The 26,623-nt window shown below is 42.2% G+C and overlaps 1 protein-coding gene and 1 pseudogene across 1 annotated transcript in view; one reads left to right on the top strand and one right to left on the bottom strand.

The window, feature by feature from the left end:
• LOC104675530 overlaps positions 1-26,623 on the bottom strand; it is a 110,785-nt pseudogene that overhangs the window by 71,059 nt on the left and 13,103 nt on the right.
• The window catches only part of LOC104679144 (zinc finger protein 93), a 30,164-nt gene continuing 11,105 nt past the window's right edge, over positions 7,565-26,623 (top strand). The window contains exons 1-3 of the mRNA XM_030912881.1: positions 7,565-7,763; positions 23,405-23,531; positions 24,687-24,782. Of these exons, the coding sequence (XP_030768741.1) occupies positions 7,761-7,763; positions 23,405-23,531; positions 24,687-24,782 (226 nt within the window). The 5' untranslated portion in view covers positions 7,565-7,760. The remainder of the gene's footprint in view (positions 7,764-23,404; positions 23,532-24,686; positions 24,783-26,623) is intronic.

The following is a 26,623-nucleotide window of genomic DNA, read 5'->3' as shown; positions in this document are numbered from 1 at the left end:
ATGGATCCCAAATTTTGAAGTACTGGCCAAGTCCCTGTATGGAGTCACAAAGGAGGGGCGACAAGGAACTTTTCTAATAGGGGTCCCAACAGCAACAAGCTTTTCATGAGTTAAAAGAGAAACTCATGTCAGCCCCAGCCCTGGGGCTGCCTGATCTGACAAAGCCATTTACACTGTATGTGTCAGAGAGGGAGAAGATGGTTGGAGTTTTGACCAGACCGTGGGGCCCTGGCTGAGGCCAGTGGCCTACCTCTCTAAACAACTAGACAGGGTTTCTAAAGGTTGGCCCCCATGTTTGAGGGCCTTGGCAGCAACTACCCTGCTAGCACAAGAAGTGGATAAGCTGACTCTTGGGCAAAACCTGAACATAAAGGGCCCCCATGATGTGGTGACTTTAATGCATACCAAAGGACATCATTGGCTAATGAATGGTAGACTAAGTACCAAAGCTTGCTCTGTGGAAATCCCCACATAACCATTGAAGTTTGCAATGCCTTGAACCCCGCCACCTTACTCCCAATATTAGAGAGCCCAGTTGAACATAACTGTGTAGAGGTGTTGGACTCAGTTTATTCTAGCAGGCCCAACCTCCAAGACCATCCTTGGACATCAGTAGACTGGGAGCTGTATGTGGATGGGAACAGCTTTGTCAACCCACAAGGAGAGAGGTGCACAGCATATGCGGTGGTAACCCTGGATGCTGTCATTGAAGCCCAATCATTGCCCCAGGGTACTTCAGCCCAGAAGGCTGAACTCATTGCTTTAATTCGGGCCTTAGAGCTAAGTGAAGGTAAGACTGTAAACATTTATACTGACCCTCTGTATGCCTTCTTAACTCTCCAAGTGCATGGGGCATTATACAAAGAAAAACTCCTGTTGAACTCTGCGGGAAAAAGACATAAAGTCTCAGCAAGAGATCCTGCTATTATTAGAGGCAGTGTGGAAGCCCTAAAAGGTGGCAGTCATGTACTGCAGAGGACACCAGTGAGTTTCCACCTTGATTGCCTTGGGGAACTCCCGAGCTGACTCAGAGGCTTGAACAGCAGCATCCACTCCCTACTGGGCATCAGTCACAGCCCCCCTGCTCCCTCAGGTACCTGACATTGTACCTACTTATTCTAAAGAAGAGAAGGACTTTCTCCAGGCAGAGGGAGGGCAGGTGATAGAAGAGGGATGGATCTGGTTATCGGACAGAAGACTAGCCGTGCCACAACTGCTAGGAGCCACACTTGTACTGGCTGTGTGTGAGATCACCCACCTAGGCCAAGAGTCACTTGAAAAGTTGCTAGGCCGGTACTTCCACCTCTTGCATCTGTCAGCCATTGCCAAAACAGCGGTGCAGCAGTGTGTCATCTGCTGACAGCACAATGCTAGGCAAGGTCCAACTGTTCCTCTCAACATACAAGCTTATGGAGCAGCCCCGTTTGAAGATCTCCAGGTAGACTTCACTGAGATGCCCAGATGTGGAGGTAGCAAGTATTTGCTAGTTCTAGTGTGTACATACTCTGTGTAGGTGGAGGCTTATCCAACACGAACTGAGAAAACTCATGAAGTAACCCATGAACTTCTCCGAGATCTCATCCCTAGGTTTGGACTGCCCGTATGAATTGGCTCGATGGGCCAGTGTTTGTGACTGATTTGGTACAGAAGACAGCAAAGGTATCGGGGATCACATGGCAACTATATACCACTTACCAACCACAGAGTTCTGGGAAGGTGGAGCAAATGGAACTGGACTATAGAAAATAGTTTAGGGAAAGTGTGTCAAGAAACAGGATTAAAGTGGATACAAGCTCTCCTTATGGTATTGTTTAAGATTAAATGTACCCCTTCTAAAAGAACAGGATATTCCCCTCATGGAATATTATATCATAGGTCCCCTCCCATACTACAGGGACTCCCAGGCACTCCTCATGAGCTAGGTGAAATTGAGTTACAGAAACAGCTACAGGCTTTAGGGAACATAACACAAACAATTTCAGCCTGGGTAAATGAGACGTGCCCTGTCAGTTTATTCTCCCCAGTTCACCCTTTCTCTCCAGGTGATTGGGTGTGGATCAAGGATTGGAACATAGACCCCTTGCGGTCACAGTGGAAAGGACCCCAGATCATCATCTTGACCACTCCCGCAGCCGTAAAGTTAGAGAGAATTCCAGCCTGGATCCACCATAGCCATGTAAAACCTGCAGCACCTGAGACCTGGGGGGTGAGACTAAGCCTGGACAACACCTGCACTGTGACTCTGAATAAGATGACAAGCTCTGCTCCAGTCACACTCGGAAGCTGACTTGTTCATGCACAGCCAAAGCATGAAGATAGTTAGAAAGATGACAAGGATGGCACACATGCCTGTGCAGATTTGGCATAGGTTTGATCCTGGGTCCCTATTAGGAAAATGGTTTCCAGCTCTAGAAGGATTTAAAACTCTTATAATGGGAATAATAATAGTGTTAGGAACATGCATGTTACTCCCCGTATGTCACCCATATTTCTCCAGTCACCAAGAGGCTTCGTTACCACCTTAGTTCATCAAGAGACCTCAGCTGTTCACAGGAAGACCTGGGTAGTGAAGATGAGAATGAAAACCCTCACTAGTGAGTAAGGTTGTCAAAGGAGGGAATGAGGAGAGAGGCCATTTCTCTTATTGTCTCTTGTCTCTGAAGAGAAGGAGGAAGTAAAAGCTGTCTGAAGTTAAATATTAATCCCCTACTCTAACCATGTGCTATCTATAGATCTTAATCTATCATGACCCTTTCACATGGACCCCTTGGAGTTGTAAGCCCTTAAAAGGGCCAGGAACTCTTTCTTCAGAGAGTTCATTCTTGAGATGCAAGTTTGCTGATGCTCCCAGCCGAATAAAGCCTCTTCCTTCTTTAACCCGGTGTCTGAGGGATTTTGTCTGGGGAACATCCTGTTACAAAAGGAAGCTTTGAGGCTATTCTACTAGAAAAAAATGATTTAACATTAACTACTAATAATTCACTTAACCCAACAAGTTTCTTAACAGGGGATCCAAATCTAAAAACAGAACATACATGTTTAGACTTAATTGATTGCCATACAAAGGTCCAGCCAGACCTAGGAGAAACTCCCTTCAGGATGGGATGACACTTATGTATAAAAGGTTCCTCTTGGGTGATTGAGGATAAAAGACATGGGTATTCAGTAATTAATTTTAGAAAGCTCTTAAAGAAATAGAGTCAGAAAAATTGCCTAATAACTGATCTGCCTAAACTTGTAAAGTGTTTGCACTCAGCCAAGCCTTAAAGTACTTATAGAACCAGAAAGAAACCAACTATACTGATCCTAGGTACGCTTTTGGGCTGGCACATACATTTCATACATTTGGAAAAATTTGGACTGAATGGGGTCTTATCAATAGTAAAGGTCAAGACTTTGTTCACACGGAGTTAATCACCCAAGTATTAAATAAGCTTCAGTTGTCAGAAGACATAACAATTGTCCATGTCCCCAGACACCAAAAAAGCTTTTCTTTTGAGAGTCCGGGAAATAACCTAACAGATCAGATAGCCAAACAGGCTGTGGTTGCATCTAAAATGCCTATCTTTCATTTAACTCCTCGTCTTCCTCCCCATTACAATCCCTATTTTCTCTGCCACAGAGAAAGAGAAATTAATAAGATTAGGAGCCAGTCTGGAAAATGAAAAAAGGATGGACTCATCACAATTGAGTCAAAAAAGTGCCACCCCCTCCAGAATCATGGGCCATAGTTTCAGGGGAGAACCCTATCAAAACTAAAGCTAAGAAAAGTTTAACTATCTTCCATCTGTTCTATTACTCCTTCTCCTTCTCCCCTTCTATTGCTAATCCTCTCGTTATTAATGTAACTAACATGGGCTCACCCCAAACTATTTCCTTTAATGCTTGCCTCATTGTGCCCTGTGAAAATCTCCAGAGTCAAAAACAGCTCTTAGCCTCAGAGAAATATCTCTGTCACTTTTGGACAAGAGGCTCCCCCTAACGCAATTCCTGTTCTTTTATTTATTTATTTATTTATTTATTTATTTATTTATGTATTTATTTATTGAGACAGAGTCTCACTCTGCTGCCCAGGCTGGAGTGCAGTGGCACCATCTCAGCTCACTGCAACCTCCGCCTCCTGGGTTCACGCCATTCTCCTGACTCAGCCTCCCGAGTACCTGGGACTACAGGCACTTGCCACCATGCCCAGCTAATTTTTTGTATTCTTTAGTAGAGACGGGGTTTCACTGTGTTAGCCAGGATGGTCTCGATCTCCTGACCTTGTAATCCACTGCCTCGGCTTCTGAAAGTGCTGGGATTACAGGCGTGAGCCACTCCGCCTGACCATGACTCCTGTTCTTTAACAAATGTTAAAAAAAAAACAGGCCTGCCACAGCTGGAGCCATGTTTTATAAACAACCGAATGTCAGGACTAGACCTCATCAACAGGTGGTTGCATGTCCTTAAAGACATACATTTGCTTTGCTAAAGGAAACACTCCTTCCAATTGCGAGTTTACCAATGTAATCTGGTGCAAATTTCTATTCTCACCCCCAATTCTACGGATCCTAACCACTTTGAGCTGCTTCTATGGCATAAGACCCAACTTGGCTGGCACAAATCTCACAGGGTCTTTCAAAATGTGTTTAGTCATCCCTCATGCTCTTAGCCCCCTTCCCTCTCTTCTCCTAAGCTCTTTTCTAACCAGACTGTCATATCTTCTATGCCCAGTGATAAGAATAAAATAGATATTGTAAAAGTAACTAATTTAAGGCAAACTTTAACAATTAAAATAAGATATCAAGATACAAATGTCTGGTTAAAATGGATCAAATATTCTGTGCACGCATTAAACAAATGCATGTGCACACCGCCAGTCAGAGGCCCAGATTGTCCCTTTCCCACTCAGATGGTCTTCTAGTTGACCAGGCATAAACTGTATAGTAGCTCTTTTCCAAGCCCCCACAGCCTGGGGTAATAAATCCTGCTGAGCTCTCTCTCTGCTATTTCTTTTCTTTCTTTCTTTCTTTTTTTTTTTTTTTTGAGACGGAGTCTCTCTCAGCAGGCTGGAGTGCAGTGGCCGGATTTCAGCTCACTGCAAGCTCTGCCTCCCGGGGTCACGCCATTCTCCTGCCTCAGCCTCCCAAGTAGCTGGGACTACAGGCGCCCGCCACCAAGCCCGGCTAATTTTTTGCATTTTTAGTAGAGATAGGGTTTCACCGTGTTAGCCAGGATGGTCTCAATCTCCTGACCGCGTGATCCGCCCGCGTCGGCCTCCCAAAGTGCTGGGATTACAGGCGTGAGCCACCGTGCCCAGTCTCTCTCTGCTATTTATTAAAGTTCAACACCCTGTGGGTCAGGCCCCAAGAGCCACCCAGCCTCCATCTCCTAGCGTCAATTTTACCTCATGTCTCTCACAACAAGGGGAAAACTTGGCATTTCTTGGAGACCTTATGGGATACAATGAGCTTAAGCCTTTCCAAGAGCTTACCAGTCAGTCTGCCTTGTTCATCCTCCAGCAAATGTATGGTGATATTGTGGTGGACCCTTACTGGACACTCTGACAAGTAACTGGAATGGCACTTACACTGTTGCCCAATTGGCTATCCCTTTCACCCTGGCATTTCATCAACTAGAAAAAGAAAAACCGTAACACCATAAAATAAGAGAAGCCCCTTACGGGTCTTTTGACTTTCAAGTTCATTTAGACACAATTGGAGTCCCATGGGGGGTACCTGATGAATTCAAAGCCGAAGACCAAATAGCTGCAGGATTTAAATCAATATTTCCATGGGTAACTATTAATGAAAATGGAGATTAGACAAATTACATCTATTACAATCAATAGTGGTTTATTAATTTCAGCAGAAATGCTGTCAAAGAAATAGCCGATCAATTAAGGCCTACTAGCCAGATAACTTAGAAAAACAAAATGGCCCTGGACATAGTATTAGCTGAGAAAGGTAGAGTTTGTGTTATGATTAAAACTCAATGTTGTACCTTCATCCTAAACAATACTGCCCCCAATGGGAACATAACAAGGGCCTTACACGAATTTACCACTTTATCCAATGAATTAGCTAAAAATTCTGGAGTCAATAACACATTTTCAGAATGGCTAGAGAGGTGGTTCAGTAAATGAAAAAAAATCATAGCCTCAATTCTTATTTCTCTTATAGTTGTAATAGGTTTACTAATTCTTGTTGGGTGTTGTGTTGTACCATGCATCTGTGGGCTAGTACAAAGACTTATAAAAACAACGCTTACTAAAACCTCCCTTAGTTCTCCTCCACCTTATTCAGAAAAACTTTTCCTTTTAAAAGATCAAGTCAACAACAAAGCAAAGGTATGTTTAAAAAGTTTTAAAAAGTGTGTGGTTGTGGTGGCTCACGCCTGTAATCCCAGCACTTTGGGAGGCTGATGCGGGATCACCTGAGGTCAGAAGTTAGAGACCAGCCCGACAAATATGAAGAAACCCCATCTATACTAAAAATACAAAATTAGCTGGGCGTGGTGGCACACGCCTGTACTCCCAGCTACTGCGGAGGCTGAGGCAGAATTGCTTGAACCTGGGAGGCAAATGTTGTAGTGAGCCGAGATCGTGCCACTGCACTCCAGCCTGGGCAACAAGAGGAAAACTCCATCTCGAAAAAAAAAAAGTTTTTTTTTTTAATTATAAAAATTAAAAGGGGGAAATTGTAAAATACAATAAAATTCCTCTTCAAAGGTTTAGTCTGTTAACTTTCTTGTTCTTTGTTCTCAGACTCAACTTTCTTGTTCTTCATGCCTCCTTGCCCCTAGTTACTGTAACAACTGTGCTTCCCATCAGCTCTAATCAATAACTCACATCTGTTCCCTTGATTACTCACGCTGCACCCTTTCCACCCTTCAGAACCAAACGTCCTAGCACTGTGACTTATACATGCCCCTTCCCTTCCTTATTTGGAAAAATATTTACAAATAGCCAATTGGGTCAGTTTAGATTGTGCTGTCCAACCCCAGCCCATGGGGCAGTAACACAGAGGTAGAGACTTTACGTTAAAAAAAAACAAAAACCCTTCCCTCCTTTGTTGAGGGTGCTCTTGCGAATCGTGATTAAGGCAAACAAAAATCTTCTGCAGAAGTAAATTGCCTTACTAAAAAAACTTTTGCCTGAGTAGTGGTTTCACTTTGCGCCACTGTATATTTTACTTCCAACAGCATTATTAATATGACAACAAAATACTTTTGTTCACCTTCTCAATACATTCAAAAAAAGAGAGTAAAAAAGAGATAGAATTTTCCCATGCTCTGGGGTGGACATGGCTCAGCTCAGGGAGGAACCCCTGGCTGAAAAGGCTGCAACTTATGCTGTTACTTTCCTTCACTCAGCCCAGCATCTGATCATATCTTCTGTCACTCAGGGCCTGAGGGGGCGGAGCCTTAAGCATTATCCAATCAGGGACGCTGGGCTGGAACCGTTCAAACAGGCACGCAGCCTGAGCGAACAGCCCAGGGTCTGATCACATCTTCTATCACTCAGGGCTTGAGGGGGCGGGGCCTTAAGCATTATCCAATCAGGGACGCTGGGCTAGAAACGTCCAATCAGGCACGCAGCCGGAGCGAACAGGGCGGCTTCTGGTTTGGCGGGTCCTTTGTCTCTGGGTGCAACCGGAGCTCCAGGTCTTCTGTTCACTGCTCTGTGTCCTGTACTCCTAGAGGCCCAGCCTCTGTGGCCCTGTGACCTGCAGGTATTGTGAGATCCACAGCTAAGACAGCAGGACCCCGGAAGCCTAGAAATGGTGAGAGTGCCGGTCGGACATCCCAAGCTAGGGGCAGGGGCTGGTTGGAACCGGTGGAAAGTGATGGTGGCGGAACTCAGGGACTCAGGTATCCCCTTAGTCAGCTCCACAATTTGCGCCCCGAGTTCTCCTTGCCCAGCTGGGCCTCGGTTCCCTTCAGCCAAAAGATGGCGGCTGCGCTGACAGCCCAGCCCCCAGGCGTCCTGTCTCTTCACTGCTCGGTGACTGTGCCCTGGCCTGGAGCCTTCTCTGGGTAGCTCTGCCCCCGCAGCGCCGCTTCTCTCCCAGATTGTGCAGGGACCACGGGAAGAGTCGTCAGGGGAGAATCCTGACTCGGAGTGCGGGTTCACGAATGGGAAGAGCTTTGGTGCCTTGGGTTCACAGTTTCTCTTTTCTATTAAAAATATATGGGGCTGGGCGCGGTGGCTCATTCCGGTAATCCCAGCACTTTGGGAGGCCGAGGCAGGCGGATCGCTTGAGGTAAGGAGTTGTTAGGACAAACTAAGCTCCTCTTCAAAGACTCAACTTCCTGGTCATAAATTGTAAAAATTGTAAATCAACCCTGCCTCTTCTTCCGCCTTCTCCTTTTCTCAAAACATCGCGCGTTTATCCTATTTGGGAAAAGTTTGTGTCTAGCCCAACCGGGATCAGCTTAGATTGTGCGGTCCGACCCCAGCCTATATGGGAAGGACACAAAAATAGGAACTGCCTTAGGGTTAAATACCCTTTCCTGGCCCAGCGCGGTAGCTCATGCCTGTAATCCTAGCACTTTGTGAGGCTGTGGCGGGTGGATCACAAGGTCAGGCGTTCTAGGCCAGCCTGGCCAACATGGTGAAACCCCGTCTCTACTAAAAATACAAAAAGTAGCCGGGGTTGGTGGCAGGCGCCTTTAGTAATCCCAGCTACTTGGGAGGCTGAGGCACTAGACTTGCTTGAACCTGGGAGGCGGGGTGCAGTTAGCCTATATCTTGCCATTGTACTCCAGCCTTGGTGACAGAGTGAGACTCTGTCTAAAAAAAAAAAAAAAAGACATCTTAAAATGTCCTTCCATTATGTAAAACTGTGTTTAAGTAATTTCACGAATTTTTCCAACACTATGTTTCAAAAACCAAGTGAATAACTCTGACATGACAATTAAAGCTTGAACCTAGTGGCTCCAAGCTAAGGCTAATATTAAGCCTGAAACAGGAGGGGTTTTTTGGGGTTTTTTTTGGACAGAGTTTTGCGTTTTGCTCTTGTCACCCAGGTGCAGTGCAATGGCGCGACCATGGCTCACTGAAACCTCCGCCTCCTGAGTTCAAGGGATTCTCCTGCCTCAGCCTCTCAAGTAGCTGGGATTACAGGCATGCATCATCATGCCTGGCTAATTTTGTATTTTTAGTAGAGATGGGTTTTCTCCATGTTGGTCAGGTTGGTCTCGAACTCCCGACCTCAGGTGATCTGCCCGCCTTGGCCTCCCGAAGTGCTGGGATTACAGACGTTTTATTCTGAGAGAAGCTACAGAGCCTAAAAAGCTGGGGCCCCACAAGCAGATGCAGTTAAGGTTAAGATGAAAGGAAACTGGAAGGATCTTTTTTTTTTTTTTTTTTTTTTTTTTGAAACGGAGTCTCGCTTTGTCGCCCAGGCTGGAGTGCAGTGGCCGGATCTCAGCTCACTGCAAGCTCCGCCTCCGGGGTTTACGCCATTCTCCTGCCTCAGCCTCCCGAGTAGCTGGGACTACAGGCGCCCGCCACCTCGCCCGGCTAGTTTTTTAGTATTTTTTAGTAGAGACGGGGTTTCACCGTGTTAGCCAGGATGGTCTCGATCTCCTGACCTCGTGATCCGCCCGTCTCGGCCTCCCAAAGTGCTGGGATTACAGGCTTGAGCCACCGCGCCCGGCTTTTTTTTTTTTTTTTGAGACGTCCTCTGTAGCCCAGGCTGGAGTAAGCTCACTGCAAGCTCCGCCTCCCGGGTTCACGCCATTCTCCTGCCTCAGCCTCCCGAGTAGTTGGAACTACAGGCACCCACCACCACGCCCAGCTAAATTTAAAACATATTTTTTAGTAGAGACGGGGTTTCACTGTGTTAGCCAGAATGGTCAATCCTGACCTCGTGATCCACTCGCCCCGGCCTCCCAAAGTGCTGGGATTACAGGCGTGAGCCACCATGCCTGGCCTTTGGGAGGATCTTACTGATGATGAAGTTGTTATTGTTTTAAGGAACATTTTAGACTTTGTAAAATAGAAACGTTAAATTTATGTTAAAAATGAATTTCAAAAAAGTGTTACAACAGGAGGAAGTACCAACTAACTATAAGATCTTTATGGCTTGCAAAAATGTAGGTAGAAAAGGGCTTTTCTCCCTAGGGAGGAGCAAACAAGATTAGAAAGGAGGTGGGAAGAGAATAGCAAATGGAGGGTGAAAAAGTCAGATTTTACATCAGAGAATGTCTTACCCTGAAATCACTTTCTTAGGAGGGATGTAAAATGGGATGTATGTTGACTCAGAATGAGGGTAGCTCAAAGTTCAGGAGCCTAAGGGAGAGAGATAAATTGTAAAGTTTGATTAAGAAATATTTTATTTTATGCCTGGCCCAGTGGTTTATGCCGTAATCCCAGCACTTTGGGAGGCCAGGACGGGCAGGTCACTAGGTCAGGAGATCGATACCATCCTGGCCAATGTGGTGAAACTCTGTCGCTACTAAAAATACAAAAGTTAACTCGGTGTGGTGGCCCGTACCTGTATTCCCAGCTACTCAGGAGGCTGAGGCAGGAGAATCGCTAGAACCCGAGAAGCAGAGGTTGCAGTGAGCCAGATCAAGCCATGGCACTCCATCCTGGAGACAGAGCGAGACTGTCTCAAAACAAACAAACAAGAAAACAAAAAAAATTTTACTTCAGACCAGGCGCAGGCCGTGGTTCACACCTGTAATCCAGGCACTTTGGGAGGCAGAGGCAGGCGGATCATCTGAGGTCAGGAGCTCGAGACCAGCCTGGCCAACATGGTAGAACCCTGTGTCTACTACAAATACAAAAGCTAGCTGAGTGTGGTGGCGGGTGCCTGTAAATCCTAGAAACTAGGGAGGCGGAGGCAGGAGAATTGCTAGAACCCTGCAGACAGAGGTTGCAGTGAGCTGAGACTGCGTCCCTGCACTCCAGCCTAGGCAACAGAGCGAGATTCTGGCTCAAAAAAAAAAAAAATAAATAAAGAAATATTTTATTTTGACCACTGAAGACAAATTCAGCTGATTTTTTAAAATAAGAAATAGGAGGAAATGTGCAGAGTGTGTGTCTGGCTGTGTGATAGGTAAGAAAAGAGAGCACTATCTAAGTCATAAGGGGAGGAGTGTTTTTTTCTATAAACTATTTCTGGAGCACACAAACGATGGAGAATTTTATTAATCACAAATATTTTCCAGGATTATCTATGTGTTTCATCTTTCCCCGTCTCTTTTCTTTGTTCTATGCATTTCTTCCTTTTGGCTTTTCCTGAGCTGCATCTTATGTATGAAATCAGTAAACATAACTACAGTGTTTTGCTGAGTTCTGTGAGTAGCTCTACCAAATTACTTAATTTCACTAAGGTGATAGACCCCAATTTTTAAACAATAGCTCAGAAGCATAGGTGGGCCCATGGGGTTTGTTGCTGGCATCTGCAGTGAGGATAAGGTTGTGGGACCAAGCCCTGAATCAGGGTCTATGCTGACTCTGGGTGGTGGCAGAATTCCAATGTTAGACAATGAGTTGGTGTTGGAGAATTGTTGGATGTTCATCAAACTACAGATTTGGTGCCAGAAAAAAGATATCACGGAGGTCTGGCCTGGAATAAAACTCTGGGTGTTTGGGAATGGGAGGCTCTGTTCTCCTGTACACAGGCTGTCACACTGCCCATTGTCCTGCAATTCCAGGTCTTCTCCCAGTGTGACAGATGACTGAAAACTTAGAGAAAAGGAGCTTCACCGTGGCATTTTTGATCTGTGTTTTGTGAAGAACCCACAAGTGTCTACAAGTCCCCTGGCATATCCCAACCCCCAGACACTGAATCTGCAGCAATCAGTTTTCTCCACCTACCTAGGATCTAGACCACCTGTTCATAATCTCATCTTCCTGTATTCACACAGAAATAAATCAGAGTACAGCCCTACCTGGGTCACTGTCTGTAGCAAAAATCAGTCCTTTCACCTACGTTGCGCTCTCTCCTACTCAGGGATTTATATTTGTTCTTTTAGCCTTTATTTTTGGTTTGGGGTGCACATGTGGGTTTGTTATACACTTAAAATTATGTTATTGGGATTTGGTGTGCAGATTATTTTGTCACTGAGGTACTAAACATAGCACCAAACCGGTATATTTTCTGATCCTCTTACTCCTCCCACCCTCCACCCTCAACTAGGCCTCAGTGTCTTTTGTTTTCTCTTTGTGTTTATGTGTTCTTATTATTTAACTCTTACTTGTAAATAACAACATGCCTTTGGTTTTCTGTTTCTGCATTAGTTTTCTAAGAATAATGGCCTCCAGTTTCATCAATGTTATTGCAAAGAACATGATCTTTTTTTTTTTTTTTTTTTGAGACAGAGTCTCGCTCTGTAGCCCAGGCTGGAGTGCAGTGGCCGGATCTCAGCTCACTGCAAGCTCCGCCTCCCGGGTTTACGCCATTCTCCTGCCTCAGCCTCCCGAGTAGCTGAGACTACAGGCGCCCGCCACCTCGCCCGGCTAGTTTTTTGTATTTTTTAGTAGAGACGGGGTTTCACCGTGTTAGCCAGGATGGTCTCGATCTCCTGACTTCGTGATCTGCCCGTCTCGGCCACCCAAAGTGCTGGGATTACAGGCTTGAGCCACCGCGCCGGCCGATCTTCTTTTTTTTAATGGCCACAGAGTATTCCATGATGTTTATGTACCATATTCTGTTTTTACTAAATCTTTTACTTTATTTTTGGAGACAGGTCTCACTTATGGCCCAGGCTCGAGTGCCATGGCATAATATTGGCTTACTTTAGCCTCAGCCTCCCAGGCTCAAGGAATTCTCTCCTATCTCATCCTCCCAAGTAGCTGAAACTACATGTATGCATAACCACACCTGGCCAATTTTTCTTTCTTTCTTCCTTTTTTTTTTTTTTTTGATTTTCTGTGGAGACAGAATTTTGCTGTGTTGCCAGGCTGGTCTCAAACTTCTAAGCTCAGGTGATCCACCAACCTCAGCCTCCACCTCCCAAAGTGCTGGGATTACAGGTATGAGCCACCACATCTGACCATACCATATTTTCTTTATCCATTCTACCATTGATAGGCATTTATGGCCTGTCCATGTCTTTGCTGTTTGAATAGTGCTGCAGTGAACATGCATGTGGATGTGTCTTTATAATAATTCATATTTGTTTGGGTATATACCCAATTATAAGGTTCCTAAGTCAAATGATAATTCTGTTTTTAGTTCTGTGAGGAATCGCCACACTGCTTTTTATATAGTAGTTGAACTAATTTACACTCCTACCAGGAGAGTAGAAGCATCTCCTTTCTCTGCAAACTTGCCAGCATGTTATTTTTTGACTTTTTAAAAATAGCCATTCTGACTGGTGTGAGGTGGTATCTCATTGTGGTTTTTCTTTAATTTCTCTAATGATTAGTGATGAACTTTGTTTCATATGCTTGTTAGTCACATGTATGCCTGCTTTTGAAAAGCATTTGTTTGTGTTTTTTTGTTTACTTTTAAATGAGGTTGTTTGGTTTTTTCTTGTAAAATTGTTTAAGTTCTTAATAAATTCTTTGTCAGAGGCAAAGTTTGCAAATATTTTCTTTTATTCGGTAGATTGTTTACTCAGTTTCCTTTGCTGTGAAAACTTCTTTAGTTTAAATAGGTCCCATTTGTCAATTTTTGCTTTTGTTGCAGTTGCTTTTCATAGCTTCATCATGAAGTCTTTGCCAATTTCTGTGTCTAGAATGGTATTTCCTAGTTATCTTGCAGGGTTTCTTATAATTTTATGTTTTTCATTTAAGTGTTTAATTTGTTTTGAGTTAATTTTTGTATATAGTGTAATGAAGGGGTCCAATTTCAGTCTTCTACATAGTGCTAAGTAATTATTCCAGCACCATTTATGAAATAAATAACTCTTCTCTTGTTAGCTCTGGCAAAAATCTGATGGTTGTGGGAGGGCGGCATTAGTTCTAGGCTTTCTATTCTGTTGCATTGGTCTTGTGCACTCATGGATTTTTTATAACACTTTTCTCTCTTCTGCTTTTTCCCCCATAAACATTCTTTCAAGTGCATCTATTGTGCAAAATTCAGGTGTCTAAGAGTTCAAAAATTCTTTAAAAAGTTGCGAAAGATAGCCGGGCGAGGTGGCGGACGCCTGTAGTCCCAGCTACTCAGGAGGCTGAGGCAGGAGAATGGCATGAACCCGGGAGGCGGAGCTTGCAGTGAGCTGAGATCTGGCCAGTGCACTCCAGCTTGGGTGACAGAGCGAGACTCCGTCTCAAAAAAAAAAAAAAAAAAAAGTTGCGAAAGAATATTTTGCTATTCTTTCTTTTCTTTAGGGTTTTAGATTATATGTAGATGTTTTTCTCTGTTTTTAAATATATATATATATAAATCATATTAACAGCTAAATGAACTTTTTGTAATTTTTTTCTGACCCCAGATTGTCTTTTATCTAGTACTTCAGATTTATTGCTTTGTTTTGGCTTCTGAGAAGTTTATTTTTTCCAGTTTTAGTCCTTTAAAGTAGACACAGATTTGTTTAGATAAAAGCTCATTTTGAGAGCACACAGAAGGTTAGCACAAGAATAGGATTAAATATAGCACTACCGAATGATAAAGACTAAAAGATACTAAGTTCCATTGACAGAAACCTGATTATTCAAGTTAATTATCCAATATTTGCAGACTGAAGTGCTTATACTGCAAAAGCAAGAACAATTCAGTGTGTAAACTGAACAGTTGAGTCTGTAGTTGTAGCTTGCTTTCTATTTATTACTTCAGAACAATTAGCATAGTTATGTGTAGTGTTTGCAGACAACCTGCATTCATGTAAATTAAACAGTATTTTCTTTATTTTTTTTGAGACAAATCTCACTCTGTTGCCCAGGCTGGAGTGTAGTGGCATGATCTCAGCTCACTGCAATTGCTCCCTCCTGGGTTCAAGTGATTCTCCTGCTTCAGCCTCCCAAATAACTGGGATTACATGCATCACCACACCTGGCTAAGCTTTCATATTTTTAGCAGAGATGAGGTCTTACCATGTTCACCAGCTTGATCTTGAACTCCTGACCTCAGGTGATCACCTGCCACAGCCTTCCAACGTGCTGGAATTACAGGCGTGAGCCATAAACAGTAAACAATAGTATGAATATAAAGCCGCAATACTTACTTTGAATAAATCACTTAAATGGTTATTTTAATATTGTTATTTATACTTTTGAAATAGAAAGTGTTTTAACTGGTTTAGTTTCAATTTTTTAAAATGCTACATACATTACTACTAGTACATTATTCATACTTATTTATATCTAATATCCAAAGAAAATTTACTACCAAACTGTTAGAGCAGATATTAGTTTGACATGTTTATTACTTTATTCAATAGGGATAATTATGAGTAAACACAATTTTAGTATCTTTTATTTCACTAAATTGGAATGCTGCTCTTACAGGACAAATAAAGACAAGAGATGTGGCCACTAAAAACCATAATAGTTCTTCAGTTAACTATGTTGCAAGATCTAATATATTCCGCTATATGAACACGGTCAGATTCTATTTCTTCAGCAGAAAGTGTTGGAAGTTGACAGATGATTTCCATATGGAACCCCCATTCAATGGCTAGAAAATGAGACAGCAGCAGAGATGGAAAAGAAACATTATAAAATTTTTCTGAAAATATGCCCTCTTTCTTCATAATGCTCATGTTTCTCATACTGAGAGTAGCTGTGCACTTTGGGTGTTTAGAAAGAAATTGCTTTTAGGGGAATATTTTCTGACTGATGATCAATCTTATATCTAACCTGAGCTTTTTCTTAAGATCTTTTTAACTTTTTTTCTCTCAAAATCTTGTTCAGATGGAGATCTGGTTTTCTTTCTAATGCTTTGGGTGTCTGTTTCAGAAACTTGTTAGTATCCCACGGTGTCTGAATGACGTGAGCTGTCACAGTGAGAACTTTTGGAGGTATCTCTATCTGGACTCATGCTGAAAATTCAGAAGATTTTTTTTTTTTTTTTTTTGAGACGGAGTCTCGCTCTGTCACCCAGGCTGGAGTGCAGTGGCCGGATCTCAGCTCACTGCAACCTCCACCTCCCAGATTCACGCCATTCTCCTACCTCCCTCAGCCTCCCGAGTGGCTGGGACTACAGGCGCCCGCCACCTCGCCCGGCTAGTTTTTTTGTATTTTTTAGTACAGACGGGGTTTCACCGTGTTAGCCAGGATGGTCTCGATCTCCTGACCTCGTGATCCACCCGTCTGGGCCTCCCAAAGTGCTGGGATTACAGGCTTGAGCCACCGCGCCTGGCCAAAATCCAGAAGTATTTTTGCCTGCGCCATTCAGAAGTATTTTTTCATGTCCCCATTATAAGTAGAAACTGAGGCTGAAACACTGCTCACATTCTGATTATTGTTAAGGTGAAATTCTATCCACGACGCCTGCAGGCTCTCCTCCTGCAGCTCAGACATCACTCTCTGATGTGACACTAGAATGCTGTTGTGGCAAATGGGGTTCACATAAAATGAGAACTGTATGGCCGGGCACGGTGGCTCAAGCCTGTAATCCCAGCACTTTGGGAGGCCGAGACGGGCAGATCATGAGGTCAGGAGATCGAGACCATCCTGGCTAACACAGTGAAACCCCGTCTCTACTAAAAAATACAAAAAACTAGCCGGCCGAAGTGACGGGCTCCTGTAGTCCCAGCTTCTCTGGAGGCTGAGGCAGGAGAATGGCGTAAACCCGGGAGGCAGAATTTGCAGTGAGCTGAGATCTGGCCACTGAACTCCAGCCTGGGCGACAGAGCCAGACGCCATCTCAAAAAAAAAAAAAAAAAAAAGAAAAAAGAAAAAGAACTGTGCTCTGGGCTGTGCCTCAGTGGCAGATGGCAGTGGTAAAGAGAGGACACTAGAACTCAGGAGAAAGCAAGCAGGAGTGCTGTAGCCCAGTGCCAGGGAGTACAGAGCCACTGGTCTAAAATGTAAATAGCCAAAAAGATAGAGCACTATTCAGCCATTTTTGTAGCAGAGTGAAAGCCTAGCTTCAGCAGGCGCCTGGCTTCAAGCTACTAAACTACCCGCTTTCATGAATATATGAAAAGTTTATTTGTCATTGAATATAAGCAACTAGCATACACAGATGACCTCTTCAATCTCCAGGTGAATTTAGGATGAACTATGTGTGACATGGTGCTGGAAATTCTTCTACTTATGGACTAATTATGATGACCATCTTTCTGACTTTGCAGTCTTGTAAGCAGATTGATGATGATGTGTGTCACATTCAAGTTTAATTGTGTAATAAAACCATTTTCTTTCTGCTCTATTGTGGAGTTTCTCTGAAAATAGAGAAAATTTTTCTTTTAACTATTGTTTCCACACAGTGTCTAGAATTACCAGACATGATATAAACACATAAGGTACCAACCAGAATTTACTGTAGAGGGGACTTTCCCTCTCAGACTTTGAGTCAACTCACACTTGTGCACCAAAGTGAATGCTGTCCCTTAAATATGCACATGGAATTTTGTCTCTGCCTGTTTGGTATTGATAGTCCTCTACCGTCACTTCTAGAGAGGCTAGACCCAATTTCTACAAACTTCACAGAGCAGCAATTAATCATTTTACGTTTTTCAGTGACTTGTATCTTCAGATTTGAAACTAATTCAGAAACTACAGAGCCCAGAAACCCAATGAGAGTAACATGTGTGCACTGAATAGACATGTAGACATGAGAATCTCCACTTTCCCCTTCCTCCTCTTGCTAAATGCTCACAAATCTACAGGTAAACACCTGCGGCTACATCAGCCATTCAGACCCTAAACTTGAAGCTCCAAAGTTTGAATCCAGGTCTTGAGATTTCAGGGAAAAAAAGTTTATCTAAGAAATGCAAGTCCTTTTGGTTATCAAACTCAGAGAGACATTAAAATGAAAGTACTGGCCGGGCGCGGTGGCTCACGCCTGTAATTCCAACAGTGGGAGGCCGAGGCATGTGGATCATGAGTTCAGGAGATTGAGACTATCCTGGCTAACACGATGAAACCCTATCTCTACTGAAAATACAAAAAATTAAGTGGGCGTGATGGTGGGCGCCTGTCATCCCAGCTACTCGGGAGGCTGAGGCAGGAGAATGGCATGAACCCGGCAGGCGGAGCTTCCAGTGAGCTGAGATTGCACCATTGCACTCCAGTCTGGGCAACAGAGCGAGACTCAGTCTCAAAAAAAAAAAAAAAAGGACTGTTATGTCTTTCTCCCCCCGCTTTGAACTATGTATTCATCTCTTGAAACTGTTCATGATTGCCACAGGTAGCTATAAATTAAACTAATAATGCCACATTAGACACTATATCCCATACCCTAAACCATAATGATATATATGTAATCAATAATCAATGTTCTGTAAATAAATAAAAATTCCTGACAATCGGCTTTGTATCAGCCCACTCTCTGTCCCTGTCTTCTCGTCCTTACAAATCATCTTGTAACTGATGGTAATCAAAATGTAGATTCCAGGCAACTTGAATCTTTGCTCCCCGGTTATAATCCTTAAGCTTGACCCAAGTAAACTGTCTACTTATATTCATGTTCTATCAATTTTTTAAAAAATGTAGACTTATCATTTAGCATGTGCGAGAGTATCCTCTATGAGGGGATCTCTCCTTTGATTGTACTGCACTTGCTGTAACACCAAAGGATGCAGAGCCAGGTGGATCCTACCTGGAATCTGCAGATGAAGTCTGGCTTCTGCCTGGGATTTACAGGAAAGGACCAGAATTTGGATTGAGAATGTACAGAAAATGAACAAAAGTCATTTTCTGCATTGTGAAATGTAAACATAGACATCTTACAACCCCCATTTGGGAGTGTGGCCCTTTGAGATTTTTCATATCTTGTTCATTGCCCTACTACAGTTTTGTGAGGGGCTCCAGGAGAAAATAGAATCTGATGGCAGAATCTGTAAGTGTAAATAAGCATCTTAGGAGTGAGAGAGCGAGGCCCCAAAGTATCCAGGTCATGACCACAATTATATTTAGCTGTAAAATGTAATACTAGAGTAGAGTATTTTTGCTCTTTCTCTTACCCAAGAGCTAGCAAATCAGAATGGGTGGTCCATGTTCTGGAGCTCTACCAGGGCAGTTCCATTTTCTATTTAGAGTTAGCCTGAGTCTCTGCAGCCTGGCTTATCATTGGGCCATGAGGCCCAGGTCACTGGAAATTCTCTCACAGTCACCCAGGTGTCTTTGAGGCATTTGAGGATGTCCAGAGCAGAATTGTGTCAGGCTGACAAGAGTGGTTAATTCTGCTTCTGTCTCAGTGTAGGAGAAATGAGTCATTCTGTGTTTGTTCCTTCCCTCATACAAGAGATATCTTTGGTTGGTATCCAGATGAGAGTTTCTCCAGTTTCCTGGTACTTGGATAATAAGGAGATCTGGAGACCCAGATAGATAAACTAGTTACTTCCACTTCATAAGGGCATTAAAAAAATACATGAAGCAGTCATATTTCCTACAGTCCAGAAACTTTTAGTCTAGACTAGCAAATGGATAAATAATTGAATTATGCATCATATGGTTGGTATAATAAATAGATGTGTCAAAAAATCTTGGGCTTTATTTAGACCACTTTCATTATATTGTGACTTCTGATGTCTACACCTGAAGGGAGATTTATGAACAAAAGAATTGTTATAAATTATTATTATTTTTCTGAGATGGTGTTTCACTCTGTCACCTGGTCTGGAGTGCAGTGGCACGATCTCGGCTCACTGCAAACTCTGTCGCCCGGGTTCAAGTGACTTTCCCTCCTCAGCCTCCCGAGTAGCTGGGATTACAGGTGCCTGCCACTACGCCCAGCTAATTTTTGTATTTTTACTAGAGACTGGGTTTCATCATCTTGATATCAGGCTGCTCTTTAACTGCTCACCTCATTCTGCACCCGCCTCAGCCTCCCAAAGTCTTGAGATTACAAGCGTGAGCCACCACGCTCGGCCATGTATTTTCTATTTCTTTTACCTTGCTAACTGTAGATAGCTTTCTTTTCTTTTCCTTTTTTTTTTTTTTTTTTTTGAGACGGAGTCTCGCTCTGTCGCCCAGGCTGGAGTGCAGTGGCCAGATCTTGGCTCACTGCAAGTTCCGCCTCCTGGGTTTATGCCATTCTCCTGCCTCAGCCTCTTGAGTAGCTGGGACTACAGGCACCCGCCACCTCGCCCGGCTAGTTTTTTGTTTTGTTTTTTGTTTTTTGTATTTTTTTTTAATAGAGACGGGGTTTCACCGTGATAGCCAGGATGGTCTCGATATCCTGACCTCGTGATCCGCCCGTCTTGGCCTCCCAAAGTGCTGGGATTACAGGCTTGAGCCACCGCGCCCGGCGATAGTTTTATTTTCTAATAAATTACCCTAGAAAACCTTAAGGGATTTGTTTAAATTGCATTTTAGTATATAGTATAAAGTTGTCAGGGCAGTGACTAGAAAAGATAAAAACTACAGACACTATGGGATTTAAGTTTCTTTTAGATAAGCTTAGAAACAAGACAAAACTGGAAGTGCCATAAGTTGCATAGAGAACAGAATTATACCAAGGGTTCCCACCCTGCCCCAGACATGTTAAGATTCATCCTTTTTGGAGGCCTTAGTTAGGTCTGAACCTACCCTGGAGTATTGCCTCACAGAACTCATTAGAGGAGTTCAGAGTTTTGGCTGCTGAATCCTGCTGCCTTTCTAGAGCTGGTGCTCACAATTTCCTGAAATTCAAAAGCAGATAAATGGGAAAAATAAAGTATGTATTGTACGGTCTTTGTTTTTAAATTTTTGTTAAAACCAGTGCAGAGACATTCTATTTAGCAACTTGTTTTCTATTCCTGCAGATCCAGTAGTTGCTCCACAAGTCAAAAAAAGTAAATATAAACAGAATGAAATTTTCTCTATATTACATTAAACTCTTCCTTTCTATATCTCTTTCATCTGTCTATATTTAGCTTTTATTCTATACAATTTTTTAAAAAAATTCAATGACAGAGAAACAGAAGAAAAGTAAAAATGCTGGGCCCTTTATCTAAATCCTGAAAATTATGAAACCCTTAGTACCAGCTCCCAGAGTGTTAAGAGAATTAAATCACATAATGTGTTATGCCCAGCACAGTGCTATGTATCATACTCTTGAGCACGTAGTGCCTACTTAATGAACATTGCATTAGTACATGTGTACATGTTGTTTTTTAAATACAGACTTATTCAGATATTGCTGCCTTCTGTTTCCTCTGTAAATTTTAAAGAGCCTGCAAAAAATATAAAACTTTTAAATGGAAATGGGCTGTCCTTATTTGTACTAGAAGTATTTGGTTATGGCAAGAGTGCTAAGTGTAAGGGACCCTGTGCTGTTCCTGCTTTCTCTAACCAATGCTAATAATGAGCCAGGGGGAAGCAACATCAGCATTGACAGGGGACTTGTTTAAAACACTCATTCATAAACCCCTTTCAAACATGCAGAATCACATTACAGAATGTGCGGCAACATTTATCAAGTGATTTATAAGCTCGTTAAAGCTTGAGAGGCAATGCTTAGCTTAGTGTTTATCAGCCCAGGCTTTTCATTAGGATCACATGGCTGATATGCAGAAATCTCTTGTGCCCAGGCTTCAAAATACATTCATGAGAGTTAAGTTCCACCTTTGCACTAGAGGATGGTCACAGGGCCTATTCTATTTAGGTTTGGTAGGGACAGGTCATTGTGGTGCATGTTTCCATTACTGTAGCAAAAATTGCTGGTGTCTATGTCAGGGGAGGGCACCTGAGGACAGGAAAGGAGAAACTTACATTTGCATCTCCATGGAGCAGCTCATTGTTCCTGAATTTCTTCTGTTTTAAAGGGACAGAAATGGGTGGCCTTTTCTGTCTTTTTCTGCTAGATGATGTCATGCTAGCAGGTAAACATGTGGTTCACTTTTCAAGACATATTCTCCAGATGCAGGTGTAATTTGTACAGAGAATCTCATCTGAGAAGAAGCTCCAGAGAAGGAGGAGAAAGAAAAAAAATGGCTTTTCTTCAAGTAAACATGTGTCAGATGAAGAGCTGTGTCCACTCTGCCTCCTGGACTGCCATGCGTTTAGTACTCACAAACCTTTACTTCTCTACTTGTGTTTTTCCTCCCTGAGTTTGATTTAACTACTTCTTAAAATTCCTGTGATAGTCAAGGGTCTTTGAAAAATATTTCCTTTATATATCCCACAGACTTCTGTACATTCTGTATGTAATAGCTTCTTATATGCCATGCAGAATTCTCAGCAAGAATTTATGATCCACAATATTAAAAATATTCCCTTTGTGGCTGTTGAACATGGAAAGATGTGGATACTCAAGATTTATATTGGGGAAAATTGTGGTCCTTGGTAAAGATGGTAAAGTAAAAGCCTCCATTTATGTGTTCCATTAACTCTGTGCAGAACAGGATTCAGAAAATGTTTATTTAAATAGGATGGAATTTATTACCCAGAAAGTTCTGAAAAAAATTATTAGGAGATAACTGCTCTCTGGGGTGCTAAATGAAGCCTACTTAAAATTACTACTAAAAATTACAGAACGTAGGAGTTAACACTATTTTGAAGTTTGCATAAAACTGATGTTTCTTTATGGTTAAATTCAGATTATAATTTATGTTATTTGGGAGTAATATTTCAATAGTGATGCTGTGTTCTTCTGTGAGCACTAACACATCATAAAAATTTGTCCTAGTGCAGTTAATGGTTAATGATTCACTTGGTGAAGTAGCTCTGTGACAGATTTTTTCCACTATAGTTAATTATTTTTTCTCTTCATTATTAAGCATCCTTATGCAGCAGATTTGCATAAACCATCACATTTAATCTGGCAGTTGTCCTTTTTTCTTTTTTTCCTACATAATTTTCTATGGAAAGTGAAGGCTGTTATCTTTGTTTATAGGCCAGAAAAGCTTGGAAAAACACAGGCTCTTCCACTTACTGGATGTTTGACAAAATATCCTTCTTGGGCCAAAAACATTGACATTATTGGTGAGCTTGTTACAAATTCAAAAAATCAGAGTTCATTCCAGGTCTTCTGGGAAAGAAACCCCGCGTGCATAACAAGGTCTTCAGCTTCTTGTACATATTAAAATTTGAGCGGTGCCTTCTAACTCGTCTTCTCCATATGAAAAATATTCACATCTCATTCTGTATGATGTAAATACAGCACTCAAAAATGTACATGTTCATGCCCTTAATTTTATACTTTATTATCTAGAAAAATATCATATATGAACTGATGTTATGGATCTTATGCTGCCCTTTTTTTCTCAGAGAATGCATTAGAGAATATTTCTGTGTTGAAAATTGTTTTATTGGATGATTTTAGTCCTACAAGTCTGAACCACTTATCTTGGCTCTCTAATTTCACCTTAAGTCAAAATAAAAATTCTGCCCATGGCCACTTGGTAAAAATGTGTGTCTGTGTTTGTGTTTCAGAGACCATTGCAATTTAGAGATGTGGCCATAGAATTCTCTCTGGAGGAGTGGCATTGCCTGGACACTGCACAGCGAAATCTATATAAGAATGTGATGTTAGAGAACTACAGTAACCTGGTCTTCCTTGGTGAGGATAACTTTAATACATAATTCATAATATACCCGAAAGGTTTTATTTCTCTTTTTTTGTAGAATGTTTTTTAGTAATTTATTCTTTGCGTAAAGGAGTTTCAGATCCGTTTTTTCCAGAAAACCTTCAGAATTTGTTCATTTAGAAAAGCGTATCTTCAGTGCTTCTGGCCTGTAATCCCAGCACTTTGGGAGGCTGGGGTGGGGGGATTGCCTGAGGCCAGGAGTTTGAGACCAGCCTGGCCAACATGGTCAAACCCCATCTCTACTAAAAATACAAAAAATTAGCCAGTCATGGTGGGACGCGGCTGTAATCCCAGCTACTTGGGAGGGTGAGGCAGGAGAATTGCTGGAACCCAGGATGCGGAGGTTGCTGTGAGCCGAGATCGCGCCATTGCACTCCTGCCTGGACGACAGAGCAAGATTATGTCTCAAGAAAAAAAATGTTTTCTTCAAGATGTTTCATCTTAATCCAATCTTTCCACATTCCTGAGTTGAGCTGTATTTTTCACTCTAAATTAGTAGTAATTACAAAAATTTACTGACATAAAATATTGTCGCCCCCACCTGAAAATCTAAAGGCCACCACCAATTTTTGATTCCGTAGTACCAGGTAGTAAAATTAAGAAACCTACAAATTGGAAGTATTTTCTTTTTCCTTTTTTTATTTTTATTTTTGAGATGGAGTCTTGCTCTGTTGCCCAGGCTGGAGTGCAGTGGCGCGATCTTGGCTTACTGCAACCTGTGACTCCTGGGTTCAAGCAATTCTCCTGCCTCAGTCTCCCGAGTAGCTGGGACTACAGGCATGCGTAACCATGCTCGGCTAAGTTTTGTATTTTTAGTAGAGATGGGGTTTCACCATGTTTCCCAGGCTGGTCTCCAACTCCTGACTTCGTGATCTGCCCGCCTTTGCCTCCCCCTGACCTTGTGTCCCACCCGCTTTGGCCTCCCAACGTGCTGGGATTAAAGGCGTGAGCCACTGCACCCGGTAAATAGGAAGTATTGTTTAAATATCTATAAATTTCTGTTACACATTTGTATTTTGGTATTAATTTACTAGAATATTTTATCACATCGTCTTTGCTGAGCACATTACTAGCTTGTAATTGAAGAATATGAGCAAGATTCATGTTATTTATTCTTAATAAAACAGGTATTGTTGTCTCTAAGCCAGACCTGATCACCCGTCTGGAGCAAGGAAAAAAACCTTTGACTATGAAGAGACATGAGATGGTAGCCAAGCCCCCAGGTAGGTGCGAGTGAAAATGAATACAATAGACAACACAGTAAGAGGTCCCAAGGTCAAAGAGAAAGCCAGTCCTTAAAATGTGATTCGGGAAGCTGTGTTCCAAAGGAAATAGTTCCTGGGCAGCTGTTTTTAGTTTTAGTTTTGTTTTTTAATTTTGCTGTCCACAAAGGGACATCTTCTGTCTTATGCTTTTAAATTCTCTAAGGATTCTACTTTTCATTTGGTGAACTTTCTTCAAGTTCACAGTGAGAGCCAAAGTCCTCTTCATGGCATATAAGAGATTGCACAATCTGGCTGCTTTTCCATTATTTTGGGGACACAAAAATATCTGCATGATTTTGAGAAACTAAAACTACTTTTTAGTTCTATTTTTGCATCGGGTCTGAAATGTGTGAGAGTAGTAGTTTCTGTTGCATTTTTTTGTTCATTTTTCTTTGTAGTCCATTATATTTTTATTACTATATAGTTTTTAAATATAATTTGCAATTATACATATGATATGTTTCTGCTTTGTTCTTTTTCCTCAAGATTGCTTTGGCTATTCACACTTTATTGTAGTTTCATGTAAGGTTGAGAATTGTATTTTCCATTACTTTGAAAAAAATACCACTGCAATTTTGATAGGAAGTTTATTGAATCTGTAGATTACTTTGGATGACACTTTAATAATACTTATTCTTTCAAGCTACAGACAGAAAATATTTTAAAATTATTTGTATATTCAATTTTTTTATTGTAAAGATTTTTTATCTCCTTAATTTTTTTCTTAGAAATTTTTTTAATGATACATTAAATAATATTTTTCTTCCTCTATTTTATCAAATAGTTTCTTTTAAGTGCATGAAACCATTCATGCACTTAAGTACTTGGTGTTAATTTTCTGTTTTGGTAATTTACTATTTACTGAGTGTATTTATTAGACAGCTTTTTTTTTTTTTTTTTTTTTTTGAGACGGAGTGTCGCTCTGTCGCCCAGGCTGGAGTGCAGTGGCAGATCTTGGCTCACTGCAAGTTCAGCCTCCTGGGTTCACGCCATTCTCCTGCCTCAGCTTCTGGAGTAGCTGGGACTACAGGCGCCTGCCACCTCGCTCAGCGATTTTTTTTTTTTTTTTAAAGTAGAGACAGGGTTTCACCTGGTTAGCCAGGATGGTCTTGATCTCCTGACCTCGTGATCCGCCCGCCTCAGCCTCCCAAAGTGCTGGGATTACAGGCTTGAGCCACCGCACCCGGCCTTTTTTTCTTTTTTCTTTTTTTTTGACAGTTTCACTCTTGTCGCCCAGGCTGGAGTGCAGTGGCACGATCTTGGCTCACCACGACCACGTCCGGCTAATTTTGTATTTTTAGTAGAGACAGGGTTTCACCATGTTGGTTAGACTGGTCTCAAACTCCCGACCTCAGGTGATCCGCCCACCTTGGCCTTTCAATGTGTTGGGATTACAGGAGTAAGCCACCACGCCTGGCTAGACAGTTTTTAATGTACTGTTTATGGTTTTTAAAATATGAGATTGTATGATCTACAAACAGCAACTTTTTTACTTATTTTTCTTGATTTTCAATGACTTTCCTCCCTCCCGCCCTCCCGCGCTCTCTCTCCCTTTCCTTTTCCTTTTCCTTTTTCCTTTTTCTTTCCTTTCCTTTCATGAGGTTTCACTCTTGTTTCCCAGACTGGAGTGCAATGGCGTGATTTGGGCTCACTGCAACCTTTGCTTTCCGGGTTCAAGCGATTGTCCTGCCTCAGCCTCCAGAGTAGCTTGGATTACAGGTGCTCGCTACAATGCCCGGCTAATTTTTTGGTGGAGACGAGGTTTCCCCCTGTTGGTAAGGCTGGTCTGAAACTCCTGA

This window comes from Rhinopithecus roxellana, chromosome 12, assembly GCF_007565055.1.
Source record: "Rhinopithecus roxellana isolate Shanxi Qingling chromosome 12, ASM756505v1, whole genome shotgun sequence".
NCBI classification, from domain to species: Eukaryota; Metazoa; Chordata; class Mammalia; order Primates; family Cercopithecidae; genus Rhinopithecus; species Rhinopithecus roxellana.
The sequence above is the reverse complement of the archived record's forward strand: the minus strand, read 5'-3'. Positions and strand labels throughout refer to the sequence as shown.